The sequence below is a fragment of the Sorex araneus genome, chromosome 1, assembly GCF_027595985.1.
Source record: "Sorex araneus isolate mSorAra2 chromosome 1, mSorAra2.pri, whole genome shotgun sequence".
Taxonomy (NCBI): Eukaryota; Metazoa; Chordata; class Mammalia; order Eulipotyphla; family Soricidae; genus Sorex; species Sorex araneus.
In genome coordinates, this window is record NC_073302.1 from 95,571,062 (window position 1) to 95,596,309 (window position 25,248).

The window sequence follows — 25,248 nt, forward strand, 5'->3', positions numbered from 1 at the left end:
ATCTGAGGATGGGGAACTGATTTAGACTGAACCCACCTGGTGATGTTCCCTTGAACTGGAATTCTCAGGAGAGCAATACAAGAACAGGATATGGTTGGTGGCTTTGCCTAGAGACAGCTGGAAGTCATTTGTTCCAAGTATCAGAGCCAATTTGCTGGTCAAGGCACTAGTTCTACTGGCCCCTCCGACCTGGCCCATTGACTCCACTTCTAAATGCGAGACTTGGGTGAGGACTTAAAATGACATGTCCAGAGAAGGAAAAAAAAAAGACAAATTGGGGGGAAGAGAAAAGGCAGTAATAAGTGAACAAAACATCAGGGTGTCAGTTATACTGGTGATATGAACGAGGGTTATAGCCTTATATCCAAAACACAGACTCAACAGATACCAAAAACATGAGATCTAAGCTGCAACCACTGAAACTTTGTAATGTGCCTGTCATGTTGACAGGTGGGATACAGTGGGGATTGAGGGTGGGGAGGAAATATGAGGACACTGGTGGGGGGAGGTTGACACTGGGTGGGATTAGTATTGAAATATAATATGCCTAAAATGCAACTATCCATAAGTTTGTAAGTCAGTTCTTTAATAAAACTTTTTAAAATTAAACAACATGTCCATATTCACGCAACAAATTGTCTTCCAAGCCAAAACTCAAACCCAGGGCTTATCACTGAGCCTCAGGTCTTCATTACATACCTAAGAATTTTCCTAATTTCCACCCATTTTGATCTCTCTATATTTCAATAGTCCTTCAATATTTAACTTATCTAGAATCTGTTTTCTTTGGTGACTCTTAAGATGATTTATCCATTTTGGATATAATTCTATATTTCTTCAATTTTTAAGTTATCTAGAATCTGTTTTCTTCAATGACTCTTGATTCCTTCTCCATTTCGGATGAGCACTCATTTCCTAGCCGAAGCCTGGGAAGAAGCACACTCAAACAGTATTTCGGATACTTTGATACAAGAGTTTACTTGGGGCAATAGAAAGACACCTGAAAAAAAAGAAAATGTGGGTGTGGTAGTAAAAAGAAGTAAACGGATTGTTCCCATTAATTTTTTCATGTTGAGAGGAGTGCAATGGTCAGCATAGTCGAGGGTCCAGTGACACCAAGGGCTGCCTGAACACTTGCCTGGCCAGCAGCATAGAGAGGGAGATGCTCCCACACTCGGTCTCGCACATGAGCAGGGGAAAGGGAGCTGTCTGGGAGGTGGGAAACGTGCTGAAGCTCACAGCATCTGAAACACAGCCCATTCCTTTCTCTCTGACAAATGTGTTGGACTGTGATGGGCGAACCATAGGTCTCTGTTCTTTTTCACTATGATTTTAGAGTTGTATGCATGATTTGGAATAAGTTCACCTTTTTCACTATGATTTTAGAGTTGTACGCATGATTTGGAATGAGTTCACCTTTGCATAATGATGTGACGAGACCACTGGATTATGTATTTATTTTAAAAACATTAGGTAGAAAGCTTTCCTGAGCCCACGAAGAGGAGAGCCGGAGGCACGTCAGAGCCTGTTTTGATTTAAGTGGCATGGCTCCAGCTTGAGTATTAATTCGAGACTATTTGCTCATGTCACACTATTTTTTCAAATTACTTTCATATGTCTTGTTTCATTTATTTTCCCCTATTTTGGCAGAGAAAACAGGCCTAGGACTTTAAATGACCTGTCCATGTTCACACAACAAATCATCATCAGAGCCAAAAATCAAATCTGGAGTTTCGCACCATATCCCAGGCTCTCTTCCCACTTGGAGAATCATTTTCACCCTGGTGGAGCTTAACAAGGGGCCTTGGGCTGACTTATCTTATGACGTGATTTATCCTCATAGGGTTATTCTGGCAAATGTTAGTCCCACTTCTTTCTTCTATATAATCTGTCTTTCTGTGTATGTGTGTTTATTTTTTCATTTTCCCCCTCATTCACCTCTCCCCCTTCTCCCTTCTCCTCCTCCCCTTCTCCTCTCTGCTTTGCTTTACTAGACCACAGGCAAACACAGTTGTTTTTCTTAGACGGGGACAGTATCATGTTGATGGGGAGGATGAAATAAGAGGATCTTTTAAGTCTCTGGAAACAGAGTATTTTCTTATGGATTTTTTTATTGTTTGGGTTGTTTTGCCAGGCTAATGAAAAGAGACTCTCAAGTCTCCTTATCTCACAGCAACCAGAGGATGCCTTCAAGTTTTTGTTTCTTTTTCCAAGATGATTCCTTACAAATGAATCCAGAAGGTCACTCTCAGGTCCCCCAGATAGCCATGGTGATCAATCACAGCCATGACACCAGCCCCACAGCAGATAACCTCCTGAAGCTGGAGAGCAGAGGGCAGGGGTGGCTGGCTAGAGCCTCAGAACTGCTCAAGGGAGGTTCCAGGAGAGCATGTTGCCTGCAGAAGCTCTCTGGGACCCCACAAACACCCCAGTGGCAGTGGCTGTTGCTCCCCAAGTTCTTTTTCCAAATAAAAATATCCACTTGTATATAAAAGGCACAAACATTTTTCGTTCATCTGAACTCAGCACGAGCAAAATTTGCTAAGGGAATCACAGAGCTTCTCTTCAAGGAAAAGCTTTATGAACTCCGGCAATTCACTTAACTTTTCTGGGCCTCAACCAGAGAAGTAAAATAAGGAAGCAGTTTATTCTTTGAACAAATATTTATTAAGCATCTGCTTTATGATATGCCTTGTGCTAGGAACTGAAAAAAAATCCCATTTGATGGATACAAATTGCCCCTGGTTTAAGGTAAAGCCCCAGTTTAATGGTAAAGGTGTGTACTAAATTAGAAAAATGGTTATACATATATGTATGTATACATATATATGCACATATATGTATACATGTATGTGTTTACAACATACATATAACCCCTTTGCTGTTGTTTGTGATGACACTGTTGGTTCCACTCAGAGTAGGGTGCCACCAGTTCTTACATCCAAGGCGGGTTCACCCTCGCCTCACAAAGCGATTTTTTTAAATGCTTTAATGGCAGCATGTGGAATATTCTATGGGGGAAAAAAGTAAAAACATCTTAACCTAGGAGTTCATCTTCAGAATTCTTCTCAGCCCTAAAAGTTGGTGTCTATGGCTTTTTAAATTTATTTGTTTAATCTACTTTCATACTTCTGTGCTTTAATTTTTTAACTAGCTATTTTCAGACTGTTATTGTTATCAAGTGCTACCAATTATTACATCATATACTGTTTAGTTGCCCAGCAATACGTGGTACATTATAATCACTATCATCAGATCACCACTAGCAGCGGCATCTTATATTTTAAATCTAAGAACATTGAAGTCTGGGGCCAGGGGGACAGTACAGGGGTTAGTTCATGCCTTTCACTCCACAGACTGTAATTCAAATCCCCAGCATTGCTATGGGCTCCTGAGCACAGTGCCAGGCGCGAGAAACACTAAGTGTGACCCTCCCATAAATAAAATAAAGAATATCGACCCTAGAGTTTAATTAACCTTCCTTTGTAGCTATGTAATTTTGTAAAATTTGAGCCAACAACTGTCAACTTCAAAGCTCAGTCACTTTCCTATTATTAGTAGTTGTAGTAATAGTAGTACTAGCAGCAGTAGTAAAATTAATGTGACATGTTCACATAAGTATTGGTATTTATGTGTTTGGTGTACTGCCACCGAAGTACCAAACAACCTCTGCCACTGTGCTTCCATCACTTCCTGTCTGTTCTGTTCCTCTCTTCTCCAAATCCTTCTCCCTGATTTTGTCATCTCGGTTCTGTTGTCAGAGTCCAAGAGAGTGTTTTCATTAGATAGTTTCTATTCCTTGTTTTGTTTCCTTTTATGCTACATCTAAGTGAAATCATCCAGTGTTTGTCCTTCGACTTGCTTTGCTTAACATGATGTCCTCTGACTCCATCCGAGTTGTAAAGAGTACAAGAGTGCATCACGTTTACTGCTGAGCCATTAGCCATTATGTATTTGTATCCTCTGCCCTTGGACTCCGGAGTCCCCCTTCTTGGCTGTTATGAATCGCACTGCAATGAACAGTGGTATGAGTATATCTTTTCAAGTTAATGGTTTGGAATATACCAAGGAGTGGGATTGCTGAATCATAAGATAGTTCTATTTTCAATAGTTTAAAACATTTCCACATTGTTTTCCACAGAATGAGCCAGATGACATTTCCATGAGCATTGGATAAGAGCTGTCCTTCACTGCATTCCTGCCAGCACTGTTTGCTTTCAATCTTTTGGACATACAGCCTTCTTACTGGTGTGAAATGACGTCTCGCTGTCTTTGTTTTTATTTACTTGATGACAAGTGACCCTTTTCTTTTGCCTGTTGGAGCTCTGTCTGTCTTCCTCGAGCATATCTGCCGAGCTCTTCTCCCCCTTTTCAGATGGGGATGGTCATTTTCTTTGTGATTGCTGAGTTTTACGTGTGCAAAGCTCATGTTCTTTCTATTACATGACATTGATTTAGGGGTATGCAATCAGTAAAGACCAGCTATGTAATTGGCACAACCAAATGAAAATAAAATTAGGAGTTCCAGGGCTGTACAGCAGGTAGGGCACTTGCCTTGCACACATTTCACCAGGGTTCAATCCCTGGCATACCACATGGTCTCTCTGATGCTGCAAGAAGTGATTCCTGAGTTCAGAGCCAGGAGTAATCCCTGAGCACTAACATCTGTGGGCCAAAAATCAGCAAATAAACACAAAATTATGGAGCCCTTTATTTAATTTTGAAAATGAAGAATTTCAGGGAAGCACTGTCCTGCCAACACAGCTTATTCAGAGATGGGCGCTCCCACTGGAGCAAGCCCAGATGGTGACAGAATTTTTCTCAAGCAATGCTTCACGGGCAGACTTCCTGATACCATCCAGCAGCTCCCATATGAACCACTTCAGCTGAATTTGTGAGTGCAATTTGTAAGTTGCCCAGAATTTATCAATCTTTTTCTGTAGAGAAAAATTTTGCTTCAGCCTTGAGCTGAGGGAGGTTTGATCTCTCCCACTTAAATTTAGAATCTGAAGCAAGGGCACACATAGAGCATGCAGATAACTAACCAAAAGTTCATCTGATCACTATTTCAGTTGCTAATCAGAACAACAGATGTGCTGGGCCTGAGAGAGAAAGCAGCAAGGGCCTTGTAGATGTGGGCCTAGTGGCGTTTCTCTCCTCGCCCAGGAAGGTGTCCATTCCTACAGAGTCACGAGAGATTAATATTACCCTTCTGGGGAGCTGGCTCTGAGGAACATTATTTGAAAGATGAAAAGATCCCTCAGAGCAGAAAGGATGGCCATTTCCAAATCTTCTCAGGCTTCCTCAGCACTTGGAAGGAGTATTGCCTATGAAATCTACCTTCTATCCTTATTGGACTGGAGCAATAGCACAGCGGGTAGGACGTTTGCCTTGCATGCTGCTGACCCAGGTTCAGTTCTTCCGCCCTCTCAGAGAGCCAGGCAAGCTACCAAGAGTATCTCGCCCGCACAGCAGAGCCTGGCAAGCTACCCATGGCATATTCGATATGCCAAAAACAGTAACAAGTCTCACGATGGAGACGTTACTGGTGCCCGCTTAAGCAAATGATGAACAACGGGATGACAGTGCTACAGACAGTGCTATCCTCATTGACCACTAGGTGTCAGAAAAAACCTGTTTTAAAAGAAACAGCTTCAAAAATGCTGACCTGATAAAAGTAAATCCCCCTAGTGTTTAGATTTCTCAATTTAAAATATATATATTTTTTTCAAAAGAGTAAATATAGCACATGTTCAATTTTTCTCTTCAGGAGCTACGTAGTATTTACAATTCCTCAGGCTATCTGTTAAACAAGATTATTCCTACAGGACCACAAATTCATGTTGAAATAGCCATAGTAATTGTACACTGTACAGGAAATTCCCCTGAATTCACACTATTTATTTAATAAAAAATAATCACTGTGATTATTTGCATTTATTTTTGAAGGAGGATGTTTTTCCTTCCTCAGAATAAGTTCAGGAAATGGGTGAAGTGTTCAGGAAGTTAGCTAAATGCTGATGTAAATCCAAAAGGAAGGCCTGTTGTTAAAAAAAAAAAAAAAAAGGAAGTGGTTCTCTCTTTCACTTATGGAAAATGTTATACAGAATTTCTACTTTAAAAGGAAGAGACCAGGAAAAATATGTGTGTTCGTGATATCTTTTTTCTGTGGCTCTGATAAGGCCATACAGCCTTTTACTTGACTACTACGGTAGTTAAGAAAACTGTGTCAAGCAGTAAAATCTAGATAGGAGATGTAACTAGGATTAAGTTTCTCCTAAATTAAGTCCTCACTATCAAGTTCATATCAGCTATTCCTTGAAGTTTACCTTGATAGGAACTTTTCAGTCCCCAAGAAGATCTTGGGGGTCAAAGGGTAGTAGGCTAGGCTGAGTACTTGGTGCTTCAGTAGACATTGCACTGTCCTCATAAGGCCCTGTCCCTGCCAGCTACTAACAAACTCAGGCTGGACCGGAAACAGATACAGGGGTTGAGGTGCTCACCTTAAGTGAGGCCAATTCTGGCTCAGTGCCCACCACCAGTTGTCCCCTGAGCGTCTCCAGGAGTAACCTCTGAGCTGGAAATCAGTCCTGGGCACCACCAGGTGTGGCCCAAAACAAAAGCAAAAATCAAACGAACAGGAGTAGACTCTAATTCAGAGAAACCCAGAATCCCAGGGACACAGGGTCAGTGTCGAGTTGGGCCTGATTCTTTCGATCTGAGGGGGTTCTTTATCTGTCACTTGCACTGCAGGGAGTGTAATATATCAGGTGTACAAGCAAACAGAATGATCCTGGCCTCCGAAAGTTTAGAAAGCAAAGACTCGGCTCATTGAACAGTGCCCTGGAGGATGAAGTTGATTGTGGCTTCCCTAACATTCCTTCCAGGCTCTCCACCACCATCTTTGCTCAGACCTTCATGGTTTCCCATCCAAATTTACTGGCCAGCCTGCAGTCTGCCCTCTCGTCAGTCCCCAAGTCCATGCAGAATGCAGAGCCTCTTTAGTAAACCATTATGCGGACAAGAGGGGAATTTCCTTGTTCTCAAACCTTTGCTAACTGTCCTGTGCCAACTGCAAATAGTCCAGCCTCTGGAGTCTTTCATAACTTGGCCTTGGCCCACTGTCTCTTCAACCCCCAGAATCCGCTGCTCTAATCACACTGAACCATGCGTCCATATTCCCCTCACAGGAGCCCAGTCAACTCCATTTATCTATTTCTCCCTCTTGCTCTGTGTAAACAGGGAAGATGACGCTTAGCGTTGAGCTTCTCCTCACATCCAAGAACTAGTCTTTGGGTTTATGTATTATGAAACCAGAAGACAAGAAAGGGCTCAGAGGACCCAAGGCAGATACACACATGCAAACACCTACTCAGCACAACTATGGATCATCACATGTACTGGGAAAGGTGGAGGCACTTGGCAGGCCCAATGGTCATGTACCTCCAATGTACACTCACATCATGAGTGAGTTTTCAGTTATTGTTTTGAGAAGAGAGATTGATTAAGAGAACAAAATTTTTAATGAGGTCTCTTGGACTTGAGAGATAATAGAGAAGGTAGGGCACTTGCCTTGCACGCTGATCTAGATTCAAACCCCAGCAACCCATATAGTCCCCCAATCCCTGAAAGGAGTGATCCCTGAGTGTAGAGCCAGGAGTAATCCCTGAGCACTGCCAAGTGTCCAAAAACAGAGAGAGAAAGGAAGGGGGAAGGGTGGAGAGAGAGAGACAGAGAGGGAGAGGGGAGAGAGAGAGAGACGGAGACAGAGACAGAAATAGAGACAAAGACAGAGAGACAGAGAGGAAAGAGAGAGATCTGGGTTATTTCCCTTCTCTCTTACCTCTTCTCCATGTCCATCTTGCACAGGTACCTGCTGAGGTCAGTCAGTGTGTCTCTCTGGGGCCAGGGTGAGTGGGCCATAACTTAGCAAACACTCTTGACTGCACCCAGCACTCAGATGCTGCTCCATCCAAGCAAAATCAACAAGTCCTATGACTGAGGCTGGGACAAAATTACATGACTAATGTGGTAGGTCTGGTAGTAGTAGTACTGATCTTTCCGGGGTACAGACGGGGGTGGGTGGGTGTGGTTTGCTGCCATGATCTTGTGGAGGGAAAGGTTTATTGCTCTGATGTCCTCCACAAACCCCTCCTGGGTCAGTGGCTGGCACTCCATGGATACTAACTCAGCACTTCAACAAATATTTACTAGGAAGCAGATGATTTGTTTTCCCAGGTTTACTGTGTTAATCTTGTTAATAACAGCTGAATTCTTTCTCCTGGTTGTCATCTACACTTTTGGACTCTGAGTTGAACCTTGTCTTTTCCAGGTATTTCATAATCAAGCTCCCCCTTCTCCTTGCCCCAGCCTTCTCCAGCTATCTGCAGACAGTAGGTGTCTGCAAACATTTGTCAGGGAGTAGAATAAAAAGGGGAAGAGAGACAACAATAAGCAACTTGCTCTGAGACTCATGTCTGAGCCTCTGTCCACAAAATCCTGACTAGGTGATGACCATGTTGGCTACACTAATCACCAGGTCCCCTCAAGTGCCCCCATGTAACAAGGTAAAGCTTCCCTCCCTCCCTACTTCTACAGATGTTTCTAGCATCTGTGCTCAGTGCCGGCTCTGACCATGGTGTGGAGCTTCCTTAGAGAAGGATGTACCAACAGACCATTCCAGATGACTCCGTTAAGTGCCCCGGAGCTGGAAGCATGGAGAAATCCATTTACCTAGGGCAGGAAGAAATAAGGAGAGGAGATGGCATGTAGGAGGGTCTAAAAATTCTTCCCAGAAAGAGAACTTGAAACTCCAGTCTTGAAGGAAGAATGGGTATAACCCGGTCTAAGGGCAAAGGCAGCAGCATCCTGGGCAGCTCAAAAGCAGATGGGAAGGCTGGGAGGGAGAGGAAGGCCCACAAGGACAGATTTTTCTATGTGACCTACCGATTCCATCTCATTGCTTTATATTCTACCTGTTTACTTCATTTTAAGAGAAGTGATGCAACCCTCAGGCATTTGAGAAAATTCAGATAGCAAATCATTTAATCTCTTTAAAGAGTAAAGCATTGATCATGTGTTCAGGATATTAGACACATTCCTGGGTGAAACAGGATTGGGGGATTCCAGGAAATGGAGTGGGAGATTGATGGAAATTGGGCTATTGGTGAGAAATATAAAATTTAAAAAAAATTTTATTTTCTCACTCTAGGTGTTTTAGAAGTTGAACTCCTTTGCCATGGTGCAAATAAACCCATGGTTATCTTAGCCTCTGGATAAGACTGAAGAAAGAGACAAGGGTGGTTCTAGGAATTTTAAGTGGGGCCAAGGTCCATTTGCCAAACCTTTTGGACTAAAACTTTGCAGGTACAATAGTTTATAATATCTGGGGGATGCTCCCGAACCTACCACCCAGCTGCTTGTGAAAGGAAGTGAGTGAGAACTTGCCCTTCTCCAAGTGAGTTTTATTTCTGTTCATGAGCCTCTTAAAACAGGAGGCCAAAGATGACCTCTTTTAGTCAAGAGTCAGCTCAACTTTAAAATTATGGTTGCTAAAATGGGAAAAAGAAAAGATCAGCTCTCAGGACAGAAATGTTGAAAACCCTTGGGTCACATTCCAGTCAGGGTCCTGGCCAGCACAGGGAGCTTCCTTTGGGGGCTGGGGTGGGCCCCAAGAGGCCAGTCAAGACCAGTTTGTATCCGTTGAGTGTCAGAGATCATGAGGTTTATTCTAGAGGTGTCCAACTTTCAGATAAAGAAACCTAGTACAGCGATTATACTGCATAATCCTTAGACAACAGAAGCTCAAGGCCAGCTCTCATTATTAAAAATTGCCTGCCAAAACATTTACCCTTTTTCAGCAAACTGCTTCCAGAAGTTAAAAATGTCAGATTAAAAAAAAAAAAGTCAGAGAGAAGGAGTGGATATTTGTTTCCTAGGGATGTTTAACAAATTATCACAAACTGGGTGGATTAAGAACAGAAGTTTCTTCTCATGGTTCTGGAGCCTGGACGTCCCAGATCATGGTGCTGACAAGGCTGTTCCCACTGGAGCCTGAGGACCATCTCTCATGCCTGTCTCCGACCTTCAGTCACTGCCAGAGTCCTTGGTTTTGCATGCTTGCCTGTGGCTGCATCACTCTGACATCTCCCTCTGCCTTCCCATGGCATTCCATCTTCCTTTCTATGCCTGTGTCCAAATTTTCCTCTTTTCACACAGACATTAGTCTCTGTTCTTAAGGCCTAACTAATTATGTACTCGACTTGATTATGTCTGCAAAGACCCTAGTTATTCTTTTAAACTTTTTGGTAGGGGGTGGGGGCAAGGGCAGGGGTGTGGGCCACACCCGGCCATGCTCAGGGTGGTGTCAGGCGTTCAAACCAGTCCAGTTGCATGCAAGGCACAAGCTTTACCTCCTACACTCTCGGGTGGTATAGACCCTATTCTCAAAAGTCCACAATCACAGTATGGGACTCAGACTTCAATAGTCTTTGGGCAGAAACTAACCTACAACTTAATGGAGAGTGAAGCAAACAAGACAAAACAAACTATGGGCCAGTTTTTATGTTCGTTGCAGCACTATTCACAATAGCCAGAATCAGGAAACAGCCTGACTGCCTAAGAACAGACAGCTGGATTAAGAACTATGATATGTCCACAGCATAGAATACTATACAGCCACCCAGAAAAATTAAGTCATAAAATTTGCTTGTAAATGGAGGAACGTGGAGAGTATCAGACTGAGAAGGAGAAAAATAGACATAGAATGACTGCACTTATTTGTCGGGTATAAAAAATAGTATGAGAATAATACTCAAGGACCATAGAAACAAAGCCCAGGAGGATGGCCCATGAGTGGAAGCTCGTCACAAGTGGGTGGGAGAGAGCCGTTAGGATAGAGAAGAGGCTACTACAACAATAATAGTTGGGAAATTATCACCCTGGACAAGAACTGAGTGCTTAAAGTAGTAAAGAGATATACATGATAACCTTTCAGTACCCGTATTGCAAACCATAATGCCCAGAAGGAAAGAGGGGGGGAGGGAGGGAGGGAGAGAGGGAGGGAGGGAGGGAGGGAGGGAGGGAGGGAGGGAGGGAGGGAGGGAGAGAGGGAGGGAAGAAGGAAGGAAGGAAGGAAGGAAGGAAGGAAGGAAGGAAGGAAGGAAGGAAGGAAGGAAGGAAGGAAGGAAGGAAGGAAGGAAGGAAGGAAGGAAGAAGAAAAGTCCCTGCCACAGGCTGAGGGATGGAGGAAGGAGGGTTGGCAGGAGAGAAACTGGGGACATTGGTGGAGGGAAATGTGCACTTGGTGAATGGACAGGTTTTGGACTGAACCCCAATCATGAATAACTTTGCAACTGTGTATCTCGTGGTGATTCAATTTTCAAAAGAAAAAGAAAAATTTTTAACCAAAAAGAGCCCCACCAAAATCCCTCGGCTAGGCCTGAGAAGACATGGATGGCTGTCGACCCTGCTTCCTCCCCAGGGAACCATTCCCTAGTTTGATTTAACTCTCCCTAAAGCTAAGTAATAATTGCTTGCTTCAGATTTGACTTGAGAATAGTGAAAGCATGTAAATAAAAGTGTTTTCTGGGGCTGGAGTGATAGTAGGTAGGTAAGGCACTTGCTTTGCATGCCGTCAAGCAGGGTTTGATTCCTGGCACCCCAGACGATTCCCCAAGCACTGCCAGAAGTGATTTCTGAGTGCAGAGCCAGAAGTAATCCCTAAGCATTGCAGGGTGTGGCCCCCAAACAAAAACAAAGGTGTTTTCTATATGGTAAGTGTGTTCACTAGTGTCAGAGATTTAAATTAATCCCAGATTGCACTGACTCTTCTTTAAACTTCATAGCTGCTTATTGCAAGTTGATAAAATGAGAAACACAGCTGGTCTTACAGGGAAGAATATATTACATGTCTGCCTTCATTTATTGACTGGGATGAAGACAGTAACTGTGTGCACAGGAGAATGGAATGACAGATTCTTGCTGATGGGCTTTACTCTTCCCACAATGGGAAGGTCTCTAAGTGAGACGACCAGCTGAGAAGTAATTTTCGGGCAGACCACAGGGCACTCTTCCATCCACATCAGCATGCATCTCCTATGGAACTGATTCCTCTTTGTGTCTGAACAAGAATGTTATCTGCTCCCAGGTGGGGTTCCCATAATGATTTTGAATTTTCTTTGAAGGCTTTTCCAGATTTGGGAACACCAACTACCAAATAACCTAAAGAAATAATTTCCTGGCTAATGTGACATCTTCTCATATTTACTGGACAAAACTGAGTCCTAGTGTATTCAGAAAGAAAAGAAGGACCATAGAGTGAATACAGAATCTGGTGACTGCTTCGCATGTAACCAACCTGGGGTTTGAGCCCTGGCACCATATATGATCCTCTGATCCCCACCAGGAACATGCCCTGAGCACAGCTGGGGGTTAGCCTCAAAAACAAAAACTACAAATTTGTAGTGGTTGGGTTTGTGGCTCAGTGGTAGAGCACACACCTCAGATGTATGAAGCCCTGAGACTGACCTCCTCACATGCACGCTCACATCCGAACACATACACACACACATACACATACTCACATCTGAACACACACATGTTCACATCCAAACACACATACATACACTCACGTCCAAACACACTCTCTCACGTCCAAACACATACACACACACTCATGTCTGAACACACACACTCTCACGTCTGAACACACGCACACACACATATTCTCACATCCAAATACATACACACACTCATGTCCATGCACACACTCACACACTCATGTCTGAACACACGCAGGCACTCACATCCAAACACACACATACACTCTCACATCCACACACACATACACTCTCACCTCTGAACACATACACACACACATGCTCGCAGCTGAACACACACACTCACACACTCACACACATATGCACATTTTTAAGCCCCTCTTGAGGGTGTAAGGAAGAGCTCCCCAAAGAGTCCCAGGAGCAGCTCCTAGAGGTGCTCAATTCAGTGTCACCCCGAATATGTGGTGCTATTCAGGTCCTGTAGTGGCAGGGACCACCAGGACATCATCTAGTGATGCTCAGGGTCGCGAGGTACCAGGGCCAAACTCTGCTATACTCTCCCTGGCCTTTAAAAAAATAATAAACTTTTTGTTTATTTGAGCCACAGGCACTGGGCCCGTTCCTAGCTCTGTGCTCAGGGCTCACTCACAAGAACTCAAGGGACCATATGGGGCTCTAGGGCCCCAGGTCAGGTACAAGACAAACACCCAAGGTACTGTACTTTTATCCCGCCTTTAAAGAGGCCACCAAAAATTAGGTCAGTGAGACTTAGGAGTTATATAAAAATGTCAGCGGTGGAAATACCACTAAGAAGTGTCCTGGGCTGTGAGCTCAAGAGCTGTATAGTCAAGCCCAGAGTGGCATTCGACCACGCGAGTGTTCCTGATGAGCAGTAATAGACCTCGTTGACCTTGGCTCTTGGGTTGTGCTGACCCAAGAGAAACCAGAGAGGGGGGAAAAGAAGCCATCAAAACAAACAAACAAATAAATAAAGGAGGGCATCTCAGCAAACATGCCCAGGTTCACTCTGCAAATCGGGCCTCTCACTGCCAGGAGTGTCTGCTTCCGGGGGCCGTCCTACACCTGAAGACACAGATCAAGTCACACACCAGTTAATAAACCAAACTTTATTTCACTTTAATACAAAAATTAAATAGCAAAGTCCTTTTGTACAGTGATAAATTAGACATTTACAGTACAGACATCAATGCAGACATACTTTTGTACATCCTTAAAAAGCAGGGTCTGTTTCCTCTGAAGTTCAGAAATTCATCCAGGGATTGAGAAGCAGGAACTTGCCTGATCCCTGTAGGTGGAACATCTGACCTTGACCTCAAGGTAGCTGGAGCTAAAGGGGACATAAGCCTCCACGCAAGGGCCCCAAAGGGTGTGACAGCCACACCTTCACGATTTCTTTACCCCACAAATCATGTCTGCTAAGTATTTTGCCTTGCATAGAAAGAGCTCAAGGGGCCTTCATTCTTGAACCCTCTACAGTCTCACAACATCCCTGTGAGGTAGGGAAAGTTCTGGAGCGAGAGTGTGCGATCTACAGGGCAGAACGCAAGCAGATGTGCAGTGTAGTGCCCTTGTCCCTCTCCCAGAAGCCTCTGGGATGACTACTCAGGCATCGGAAAGGTAAAATGGCTTCAGGACATGACTCATATAGAACCCAAAACAGTCCTGGGCCGACTGCCCTGGTGAGCACTGGGGATTCTCTAGTGCAAAGAGAGATAACCGGATAACCTAGACAGACAATGGGGCTACCAGGGGGCAAGCAGGCTCCAGTCTCTCCCCCTTCCTAGTTCTATCCAGTGTGCCATGATGCCACGTGAGCAGCAGAAAGCGCTGGCCAGGCCCAAGGAAACAGCCCAGGAGTGTATCTGATCCTTTGTCGGAGCAAAATGTTCTCCTAGGAATTTCCAAGATCTGCAACCTCAGCGCAGAGGAACAGTGGTAAGCGGTGTCCTCTGCCAGACACAGCAGAAACCCACACAGGGGCTCTGAGCTCAGTAAGGAACCAAAGAAACCATCAGAGTCCAGTGACTTGGCCTACATGGTTGGACAGCAACTCTCCCTCCATTACAGAACCAGATTCCGCGGGTAGGTGGGCCTTCCTCCGAGGCACCGTCCCTCTCCAGAACCAGACGGATCCCCAGGCTGGACTCCCGCCATCTCACCCTGCTCTCCAAGTAGAGTCCCTCTTAGCTTCATTTCCAGAACAACGAGCACAGCTCTCAGTGGCCAGAAGGCTCAAAGGAGCCCAGAAGGACAGAGGCAGGGGTGGTGCAGAGGCACAGTCCAGAGCACACAGCCAGGACTGCAGGGAGAGGAGCTGGGGAGGGCGGTCAAAGCCTGCTCAGACAAACTGTCCCCCTTCTCTTGGTCCAGGTCTCCAAGTAAGCTGCCATCGAAGAAGCCACTCAGAGACCAGGAAATGGGTCTCTACCAAGGAAGAGGACAGGAGTCAAGCAAGCAGTTCAAGCACAGGGCTCCGGCTAGTTCCTACCCAGCCCGTTTCCCTGCCAAGCGCTGGCCTTTGCGAAGAAGGGGAAGGCACGTGCCAGAGAGGAAGTGCTCTTGTGCCCTGCTGAGTAGAATCTCTGAAGGCTAGTGGATGTTTGACCACTGACACAAACACGTATCTACCCACGTAAGAGAGATTTTTTTTAAAAAATCCTCATCTTTTCCTGAGTCCAACTTCACCTGCAAAATGTACACGGGCCACCTCAAGCCCTGAACTGTCTGCCTCCAAGGCTACATTAGACGCAGGAGTTCATGTTTTAGAGGCGATTTTCAGTCTTCCATAGGATTTTCCATAAAGAGAGCATAAAAACGTAGAACTGGTACTTTCTGTCAAAATCCCTGGAATGAACTGGGAGAGGGATGAGAGACACATCAATGAAAGATAATATCCTGAAGAGACTTAGTGAGAGAGTATAAAAGAATTCAGAGGTCCCTGCACCTCCCCCAAAACCAACAGCAAAGTTCAACAGACACAGAAGCACCCTAAGGATGAGTTGGTTAGAAGAACAGAGTTTATCCTCCATGACACCCTCTCAGGTACCTGCGGCAGGCCTTAACACAATTAGCACTCAAGAGATGTGACAATGATTGACCAAGAAGGAAAGAAGAAGGAAGGAAGGAAGGAAGGAAGGAAGGAAGGAAGGAAGGAAGGAAGGAAGGAAGGAAGGAAGGAAGGAAGGAAGGAAGGAAGGAAAGGAGGGAGGGAGGGAGGGAGGGAGGGAAAGAAAGAGCAAGCAACAAGCAAGCATGAAAGAAAGAAAAAGGAAGGAAGGAAGGAAGGAAGGAAGGAAGGAAGGAAGGAAGGAAGGAAGGAAGGAAGGAAGGAAGGAAGGAAGGAAGGAAGGAAGGAAGGCAGGCCAGCAAAAGAGGTGATGTAGCTGCTCGCAGACACAGGCACTGAGTCTTTAGTCACAAGCTCCTTCCTGAAGCCGTCAACACTCTCCACTGTCACCACTATAAAGGAGAGGCCCAGACCTGGAGACATTGCTAAGACTGCTAATCCAGTCTACAGTGACATCACAATCACTTGCAATGTAACAAACCTTCCTAGGAGAAAGAGTTCGTGAAAAGACAGGCCAAACCCAGAGGCGGTCAGGGCAGAGGTTTGGAGCTCAGGTGTGGGCTGTCATTACTACCTCATCACTCACCGAGAACAGACTCTGAGCCCAGCCACCCACTAAGCTGCCTGTTTACACACTCCCTGGAACTTACAACAGAAGTGACAGGGTAAAGCCCTATACCGCACAGGCAAGGCCCGCAGCCCTGCACAGTCGTCCTTCCCTTTCCTGGCCAGTGTCTCTGCACAAGTCCCAAGACACCGGCCAGAGCGTGAGTAAGGGCAGGCCCTGGCCCCGATGCCTGTGCAGCCTGAGCAGTGTGGGAACGCAGCAGAGCAGCGCAGGGAGGGCGCGTCCCACACGTCAGTGCCGATGGAGTCGCAGATGGAATTCAACTGGCCCTTCGGGGGCTCAGTTCTCATGCTCCTGGAGCCCTGGCCCAGAATCCAGCCAAGGTCCCTGCGGTCAACACACACAGCCAGGGTCACCCAGACCCACTCTTCTCTGTTTCAAACCCCCCCGTAAGACTTTCCCTTCCAAAACATGCCCCAAACTTCATATTTGCCTCAAAGTATATCTTTATCTCAGACAACTCAAGAACCATGTGAAAACTCGGGAAAGAAAGAAGGAAAATACCAAACCATGGGCAAAATGTTCACATAAGAAACAGAGAGAGAGAGGGAGAGAGAAAGAGAGAGAGAGAGAGAGAGAGAGAGAGAGAGAGAAAGAGAGAGAGAGACAGAGAAAGAGACAGAGACAGAGACAGACAGAGACAGACATGCTTATTACTTCCAGAACTTGATCACCTATTTTGAATCCTTGGAAAAAAAATTTTCCACAAAAAAAGTGTGATAAGCACTTTCCCACCTGTTTTAAAGGGGCAGGGGACAGGTGGGGAGAAGGCATGAGCAAATAATGAAAAGAGTCACTGCAAAGTAGTTGCCGAAGCAAAAACAGGTATGAGTTACAAAGCAGAGCAGCCCAGGATGTCTTCACCAATCTGCCCCAGAGATCTGATGAGCGAAGGTCAGAGAAGGGGCCAGTTACTGCTGTAAAAAGAACAGCAGCTTTGGAGGAAAGGCAAGAGGCACTTCAGTTTCACAAGAGAAACACTAAGTATAAAGCTTAAATGCTTCGGATACCACTCCAAGCAAATCACAATTAAGACCTGTGCTGCGAAGAGTTTTGCAGTCCATAAGTCCACAAGTTTATTCCCTCCTCACCATCAGGTTTCTGGCTGGCATTCTGAAGATCCATTACGCATTATATAAACAGTCCAGGCCAGGCTACCTCCAAACGAGATCTCACAAAAGGCTTTGCCGAACCCTCAGCAACAATTACCGGGCACTGGGTGCTTGGCTTCCCTCCCCTTAGACCCTTCCACAAAACTGAGAAAGTCTCCATGGTAGCAATAGACCAGGCGCTGATAACATTCTTATGTAAAAGGAAAATAAGGCACTATCGTTCTGAGAATGCAAGCTGACCAGAGTTTTAAAGTCAGTTGAGTATATTATGTCATGGTCCAAGAATGTGCTTTTAATTGTAATTGACACACACAAATTACACAGTTAATCTGTGTGAACGCAAAGTTGCCAAGAAACTTAACATTTCAGCTCTTCCAGACTGGCGTCTCATAGATGCAATCACACAAAGTCAAATCTATTAAGTCCCTGTTGCTCAATGCAACAGGTCTCAGGGGTCGGTAAGGTAAGTCCACTTGGAAAATCTCATTTTCTTCTAATTTAAGTGATTGTCAGAAAGTGATTGTCAAAAAATCTCATTTTCTTCTAATTTAAGTGAAATCACCCTTCCTTTCCCCCCTCATTAGGCATGCTGCAGTGCAAAAAACCCTATAAAAATACCTTTTTTGAGTCATTAATATAAAATGAGGAAAGCAGCAGCAGCCCAGAATAGAGATGTTGAAATTTAAGAAAAAAGTGAGGAGAAACAAAAGCCCACTGAATACCTCTATGTGTTTGTACAGTACTTTTGTTTGTTCAAACAATTCTGTTTTATGACAAAGGCACTGAAAGATTCTGACACCACCTCTTGGGAGAGCAATCACAAAGTTCTAAACAGCAGAGTGTGCCACAGAAAATGTTTATGTTAGATCAGCCAAACTATAAAAGTCTCATAACACTTCTCTGAACCTAGCATTTCCAGTGTTTATAGATCGCTTTGCTATCTGAAAGTCCCAGTTAGTTTTTAAATTTTTAAAGGGTTAAAAAAGTTAATCGTTCTTCTCCCTGCAAACTGCCAGCTCAAGTTCTAACCCCAGGCGCAGGGGAAGCAGTGCCGGCCGGAGCTTTCAGAATCCAGGCAGGACCTCATGCTCCAAGCTGCTAAAGTGATCAACATTTGGATTTTTCACAGCTTCGAAAGCCTCTAATTGGCTTTTGCATTTGGGATTGTTTCAAAGTCTGCAGCAAAATCACTAGTTTTATGATGCTGCATTGGGGATCGGGAGTGACAACGAGTGATGGAAGTCACCTACGAGTGCTAGTTTGTCCAAACTGAGATTCACTGAGTGGGAGTTTTAGTAGCACTTGCACTCAAATGCTGGTATCACCCCTTTGAAACAAGGAGAGTGTGGAGGTGCAAAGGCCTCTATACCACAGTTTCATTGCCTTTCCCAGGTTTCACCCAACCATTTCCTCTCTTTTCTCTCTTTACCTTCCCAGAATTCACCAATCTGTTGGAACACTTCTGCCACGTGTGAAGAGTTTTGGCAGACCAAATCCACATGCCTGAAGTGATGCCCACCAGCAGAGACATAAAAATTTTCAACATTTCAACAGCCATATTGGAATCATCTGCAGAATAGCGGAAGAGAGCCCAGTTGGAGATCTCATAGAAATAGCAGGCAATCACACAGGTGGCTGGAACAGTGTACAGGACCGAGAAGACCCCAATCTTAACCATCAGCCTCTCCAGCTTGTCTGTCTTTGTCCCATCCTTTTGTAGGTTTGACCGAATTTTAAACAAGGCCACCAAACCTGCAGCGATGAATAAAGTTCCAATCACCAAGTAAGTGAAGAGCGGTGCCACCACGAAGCCGGTCAGGGCATCAAGGTTTTGGTTTCCAACGTAGCACAGTCCTGTCAGCTCGTCTGCATCTACCAGCCTCATGATCAGGACGACAATGGTCTTCACGGCAGGGATGGCCCAGGCGGCAATGTGGAAGTAACTGCTGTGCATTTCAATAGCTTCATGACCCCACTTCAGTCCCGCTGCCAAAAACCAAGTGAGGGTCAGAATAACCCACCAGATGGAGCTGGCCATGCCAAAGAAGTACATCAGCAAGAAAATGATTGCACATCCTGTATTCTTAAGTCCTTCTTGGATGAGAACAGGCTCTGCTGCCTCCTCAAAATCGCAGGATATCCTTTCCCGGCCGACAGTAAGCCTGACAATGTAAGCAATGCTATAAATATTATAGCACATGCTGAGGAATATGATGGGGCGTTCGGGGTAGGAGAACCTGGAAGAGTCGATGAGGAAGGTCAGCACCGTGAAGGCCGTGGAGAGGAAGCAGAGGCTGGCCCACACCGCCATCCAGACGTCTGTGAACTCCTTGGCAGAGCGGCTGTACAGGCCGGCGTCGTAGCCGCACTTGAGAACGCAGTTCAGGCTCCGCTTCACCCAGATGTACTGGTCGGAGCTGGTCCCCGCAGAGGGGCACTCCTCCCCAGTCTGGACGGGCGTTTTGTGTGCAAGGGGGACTTCCTCGTCCCCCGGCCCTTCCATGCACATGTGGTTGTGGTCATTCTGGGGCGGGAATTTGCTGCAGTTCAGGCTCTCTGGCCAGGCAAAGCCAAACTCCTTGAGCACCGGCTCACAGCGCCTCTTGACCGATAGACACATGCCCCCACACGGGCCGATGGGGATGTTGATCTTCTCTGTGCACATTGGCACATACACCGAACAGAGGAAGAACTGGGAAAGTAAGGACATTGACAAAGAAAACAATGACTTGGGAAGTCTGACCGAACACTCGCACAAAACTCAGCCAAACACTGTGACAATGTCTGTATCTACTTTTACACCAGCCCACAGGGAATCCAGCTGTCCCAGCCTCAAGCAGGGGTGCCCGGCAACTAATGCTCTAGTGTTCTTTTGTTCCAGTAATGCCTTTCAAGAGAACATAATTAATAAATAGATAAATAGGCCCAAGGAATCACAGACTCCCCTCTCACATAATACTTAGAGAAATTAACCTTAAAAATGAATTCCTGGTCTCCCTTTCAATGCCTGCTGGAGAGCTGGGCAGCAAATCAGCATCATTCTTGCTGATAATGGGCAGTTTACTTTGATCCCCACTTATCTCCACAGAAGTAAATATTTTTTTACGTGTGGATCCTGCCTCCTGTTTATAATATCTTTCCACTATTTTATTTCTTGAAAAGACGTTTTAGAAGTCCCACACTGGAAAAGAAAATGTAAGCCCCAGGCTGGATGCAGGGTGAAGTCTCTGGTCCCCAGGAGCTTATCTGGCCAAGTTTCCTTGTTGAATAATAATGAAGCACAATAGGAAAATACAAATGTTGAGTCCCTGAAATGACGAGAGCAGCAGGGGAGAGGCCAGTTGCTGTCCTCGATTCCTCTAGCATTGATAAACAGTCTGCTTGGCTCCTTACAGATGTTGTCTATGAAGGCTAGAGTTACAAGCCACTATTTTCCAGCAAGTAAAGGAACCCAGTCCTGCCCTTCAGAATAGTCTGGCCGGTCCCCCAGGATACACGTAATTAAAATACATATCCCTGCCAAAACTGCCAGAATTGCCACTGATGTCAGGATCTGTGCTGTTTCTAAACTAACAGCTACAGGACCCTTCCTTAAGCTTTTATAATCTAATTCTAAAGTTTAAGACTTCCAAAGGAACCTTTCAGCAGCAATAAGTCTAATCCAACCATTTTTCTGGAGCCACAGTCAATGTTTTCACGACCTATGTAAAAACCATGCACCTAGTAATCTGCCTGTCCATTTCTTATCTCTCAGAAGTTACAACCAGAACCAGGTTATTTCCAAGGCTTTGGGGGAGGGGCAACTATCCCTTAGAAGCTTTCTCAGCTTCTAAAATTCAAAAAAGAAGACCCAGAGCCTTACCAACCAAATCACAATCCACTTAACACAAAAAATGTCCTTTCGGTTACTTTTGTGTCCAATAAATCCTTTTGGGGGTGCTGGGAGGTGGGGGGGTGGGTAAGGCTTCAGTCGCCCTATATAAACAAATTACTTTTTCATTTACTTTTGTAGGAACGAACATTTCCTATACATCCTTTAAAAAATTACTAAGCGGTCAGTCATAGGAGGTAGGGTGCTTAAGCAGCCAAATCCTTAAGATCCCTAGAACCACACACGGTCCCCCCAAAACCACCAGAAATTACCCCTGAGCACAGAACAGGAGTAAGTTCTGAGCATCGCTGGGTGTGCTTTCCCCAAAAAACAACAAATTTTAATAACTGTAAAAACATTCTTGCAGATGCATGCACCTTCCTGGAGAGTTCACCGTACCATAGCTCTCCCTCGAGCTGTCCTCTTCCCTCTGAGCACCAGACCTGCCCTCCCCCTCTCCACCCCGCACCCAGGATAGGAAAGAACCCGGCAGCCCCCGCCCCACCCCCACCTCCTTCCTACAGGACCCCTAACACGAAGCTGGACAGTACAAGGCGTGCCATTCCGGAGCAATTCCCCAGCACCGTCCGCCCCGAAACAGGGGCGGTGGGTGCGGGGGAAGTTCCCGGCGCCCGATTTCTCCTTGCAAGCCTTCCCAGCAGCTGGCCGCGCCGCCTCGCCCAGCGCGCAGGACCGGCGGCGGCCGAAGCCCGGCGGAGAGAAGGCTCGGCCCGCCGGGAGCGGGGCTCGGCCGGGCGCGGTGGGCAGCGGAGGCAGGGCGGGTGCGAGTGGGCTCCGCCGGGGCCAGAAGACCACCTGCACAGGGCTCTGGCGTCCAGCGCCCGCCGAGGGACGGGCAGTGGGGGGCGGGGGTGCAAGCACCCTCCCGGGCTCTCGGGCGGAGGTCCGGCCGGGTGGGGCGCCCACCTGCAGCTGGCCGGAGCAGCCGTACTGGATGAGCGGCGTGAAGGTCGTCAGCTGCAGTTCGGCGTCCGTTTGCAGCTCGTGTCCCACCAGGTTGGGCATCTTGGTGACGTTGTAGCCCAGGTTCTGGCACATGGAGATGCGGATGGGGTCGCAGCGCCGCTCCTCCTCGTCCCCGAAGGCGCGCGCCGGCCCCGGGAGCAGCAGCAGGGGCAGCAGCAGGGGCAGCACCGCCGGCCCGGCGCCCCCCGGCGCCCCCGGCCAGCCCATGGCCAGCGCCCAGCCAGCTGCGGCGGGAGACAGCCCCGGAGTACGGCACGGAGCGCGACAGGGCGCCAAGGGCGCCGACGGGCAGCGGCGGGCCGCGAGGGTCACGGCTGCAACGCTGCCCGCACCCCGCGCCCGCCGCGTCCGCGCTCGGCCCCAGCCCCCGGCGGCGACGGACGGACAGCGCGGCCGTCCAATGGTCTGGCGCCGCGGGCCGTGCCCCGCCCCCGGGCCCGCCCCCGCTCCCGCCCCGCCCCGCCCCGCGCCCACCCGGGCGCCGCGCTCGGGCCGGCGGGACGGAAGCGGACCCCGACCTGCCGCCCTCCCCGCGGCCTCTGCACCCTGGGTGCGCTTGCTCGGACCCTGCCCCCCGCCGCGGCCTTCTGCGCGGCGCCCACCCCCGCTTCCTCGCCGTTCCGAGAGGAATCCCACAGGGGCACTTGAGAGGAAACTAGCCCGGGACGCGCCGTGCTCCGGCCCGCGCCCTTCCTGTCCCGGGACGCGCTGCCGCCGGGCGGGCGGGGGCGCCGGACACCCGCGCCCCCCGCGCCCCGCCCGCCAGACACCCGCGCGCACCGCGCCCCCGCCCACCCGACGCCCCGCGCCCCCCGCGTCCCCGCCCGCCAGACACCCCGCACCCCCCACGCCCCGCCCGCCAGACACCCGCGCCCCCCACGCCCCCACCCGCCCCGCGCCCCCGCCCGCGGTCCAGGCCCAGCCGGTGTGCTCTACAAGCCCGACGCCAGGTCAGCAGGGAGCTCGGCCCCACTGCCCCCCTGCGCTCCGGGGACGCCTCTGGCCACGCGCCCCGTGGGCTGGCCCTGCACCCAGCTCGGACGGCAGCTGGGGGGGGGGGTGCAGCCCTCGCTCAGAGAGCATTTCGCCCGACCCCTGCCTCGGTGTCCAGTGGTTGGGTGACAGCGGCCGAGTTTTCGTGCATGTTTATGGGTTCCTGTTCGCCCGGGCTGGCATGTGGCAGAGGCGCCGGGCAGGTGGGTGGAGAGCTGTACACTCCAACGTGTCCATCGCGTGTCTCATGAGTCCATTTTCTTTCCTTCCAGCGGCGACGAGGCTCTGCTGGGCCAGCAGTGCCATCAGGTTCAGCGGCTGTTGTCTGGCGCTGCGCCTGGAACTGCATTGGCACAGAGAGGCTGCGTTGGCTCCAGCTATCAGCACGACCTCTCAGGCAAGGAGGCGAGGTTAACCCCTTCAAGAGATTCCGAACCAAAGGCGTGGAACTAGAAGCAGAGTGATCCTTAGAAAACGAAAGATCCACCAGACCACGGTCCAGAAGGGGAACTTTCGTAGATGGAAGGGCGGAAGAGACCAGAAAATTCCCAGCTGGAAATGTCCATACTCAGGAGTAGGGCTCTTCTGTCTCCGTGTGCTGAGTGGCATGGTTCACTGACCTACCAGACAGAATAGATGACTGAATGAATGCAGCAAATGAGTAGGCGGATACCCTCTGGGACTCATAGAAAACAAAGAATAAACAGCCAGATCGTCACTGTCCAGAGAGAGCTGTGGGTGCCATAGCAGGTGGCAGCCTGAGTCCAGAGGCTTGGTGGAGGCTGGACTCAGGCAGAGACCTTGTTTCTGATGAAGGTGTTCAAACATGGTTTGTTAGGCAATGAATTGGTGAGAGTTCAAAAGGAGTGGCTGGCACTTGCACAACCTGGCACTGAGGGAGCCCTGTGAAGGCTGGATTGAGTGTTACTACCGAATCAGTTATAAATAACCCATATAAAACGTTTCCTCCATGCTATCACATGAGTGATAGCACAGCAGGTAGGGTGTTTGCCTTGCACGAGGCCAACCCGCATTCGAGTCCCACCATTCCACATGGTCCCCTGAGCACCACCGGGGTAATTCCTGAGTGCAGAACCAGGAGTGACCCCTGTGCATCGCTGGGTGTGACCCAAAAAAGAAAAAAAAAGTTCTTGTTCTAAAGAGGTTTGAGAAATGACATAGTGTCAAAGAGTCATGCCTGCCTGCCCACCCTAAATCTGCATTTATGGGGCTGCTCTCACAGAGGAAAGTGCTTGATGCTCTGCCTAACCCGCAGTTAGTGCTGGCTTTTGTGATCCAGACTTCTTATTTCTGTTCTTGGCCTTCCTGCCTCAGCTTTCTTGAACCAACTGTCTCCTTTCCGAACACTTGGAACAGCCCCTTCCCCAGCAGAATCTTTTCCTGTCAACAGCTTTTCTTTCCCTGCATGGAACTCCTCCGCAGGTATTTCCCCCAAAGAAAGCCAGAGGAATCACATTTCAGTTTGAATGTGGAAAGAAAACAAAGATCAGGACTCAGGGCTTGAATGGCCTGGAGCCCCAGCCTCCCTCTCTGGTTTACCCAGTCTGCTCCTGGTGACAGGCAGGGCATGTTTGTCTTTGTTGCAGAAAACGCTTCCCAGAGGCAGCTCCAGGCCCAGCGCGGTCTACCCTGGAACACTCAGAACAGATTGGCGGGGGAGTAGAGTCAGGGACATGTGAATGGAGCTCAGCTACCCCCGAGGGTGGGCACAGGCCCTAGTGATCCTAACCTGCCTTCCCCTCCGAAGAGTCAAAGCATAGCTACTTTGGACCCACAACCAACATCACTTCAGCAGACTCTTGAGCCACTGGAGGGTTCTCCGTTTGCATCTAATGAGAAGTGTGTTCTAACAAACTGCTGTGATGTGTTAATTTTTCAACCTGACATTTTCTGCACTAATAGATTCTCATAATGATTTCTAAATTAAAGGCTGCATTGAAGACTAACATTTAAGAAAAATTCCACCACCTAGGGGGCTGGGGGCCCAT

The 25,248-nt window shown here is 47.7% G+C and overlaps 1 protein-coding gene across 1 annotated transcript; it reads right to left on the minus strand.

The window, feature by feature from the left end:
• Positions 1–13,668: 13,668 nt before the first annotated feature.
• FZD4 (frizzled class receptor 4) lies at positions 13,669–22,632 on the minus strand. Its single transcript, XM_004619045.2, has 2 exons — positions 22,187–22,632; positions 13,669–20,080 (listed from the first exon to the last, which is right to left on the minus strand). The coding sequence occupies exons 1-2, from the start codon at positions 22,451–22,453 to the stop codon at positions 18,752–18,754; spliced, it is 1,596 nt and encodes a 531-aa protein (XP_004619102.2). The 5' UTR covers positions 22,454–22,632; the 3' UTR covers positions 13,669–18,751.
• Between the last annotated feature and the right edge of the window lie 2,616 nt (positions 22,633–25,248).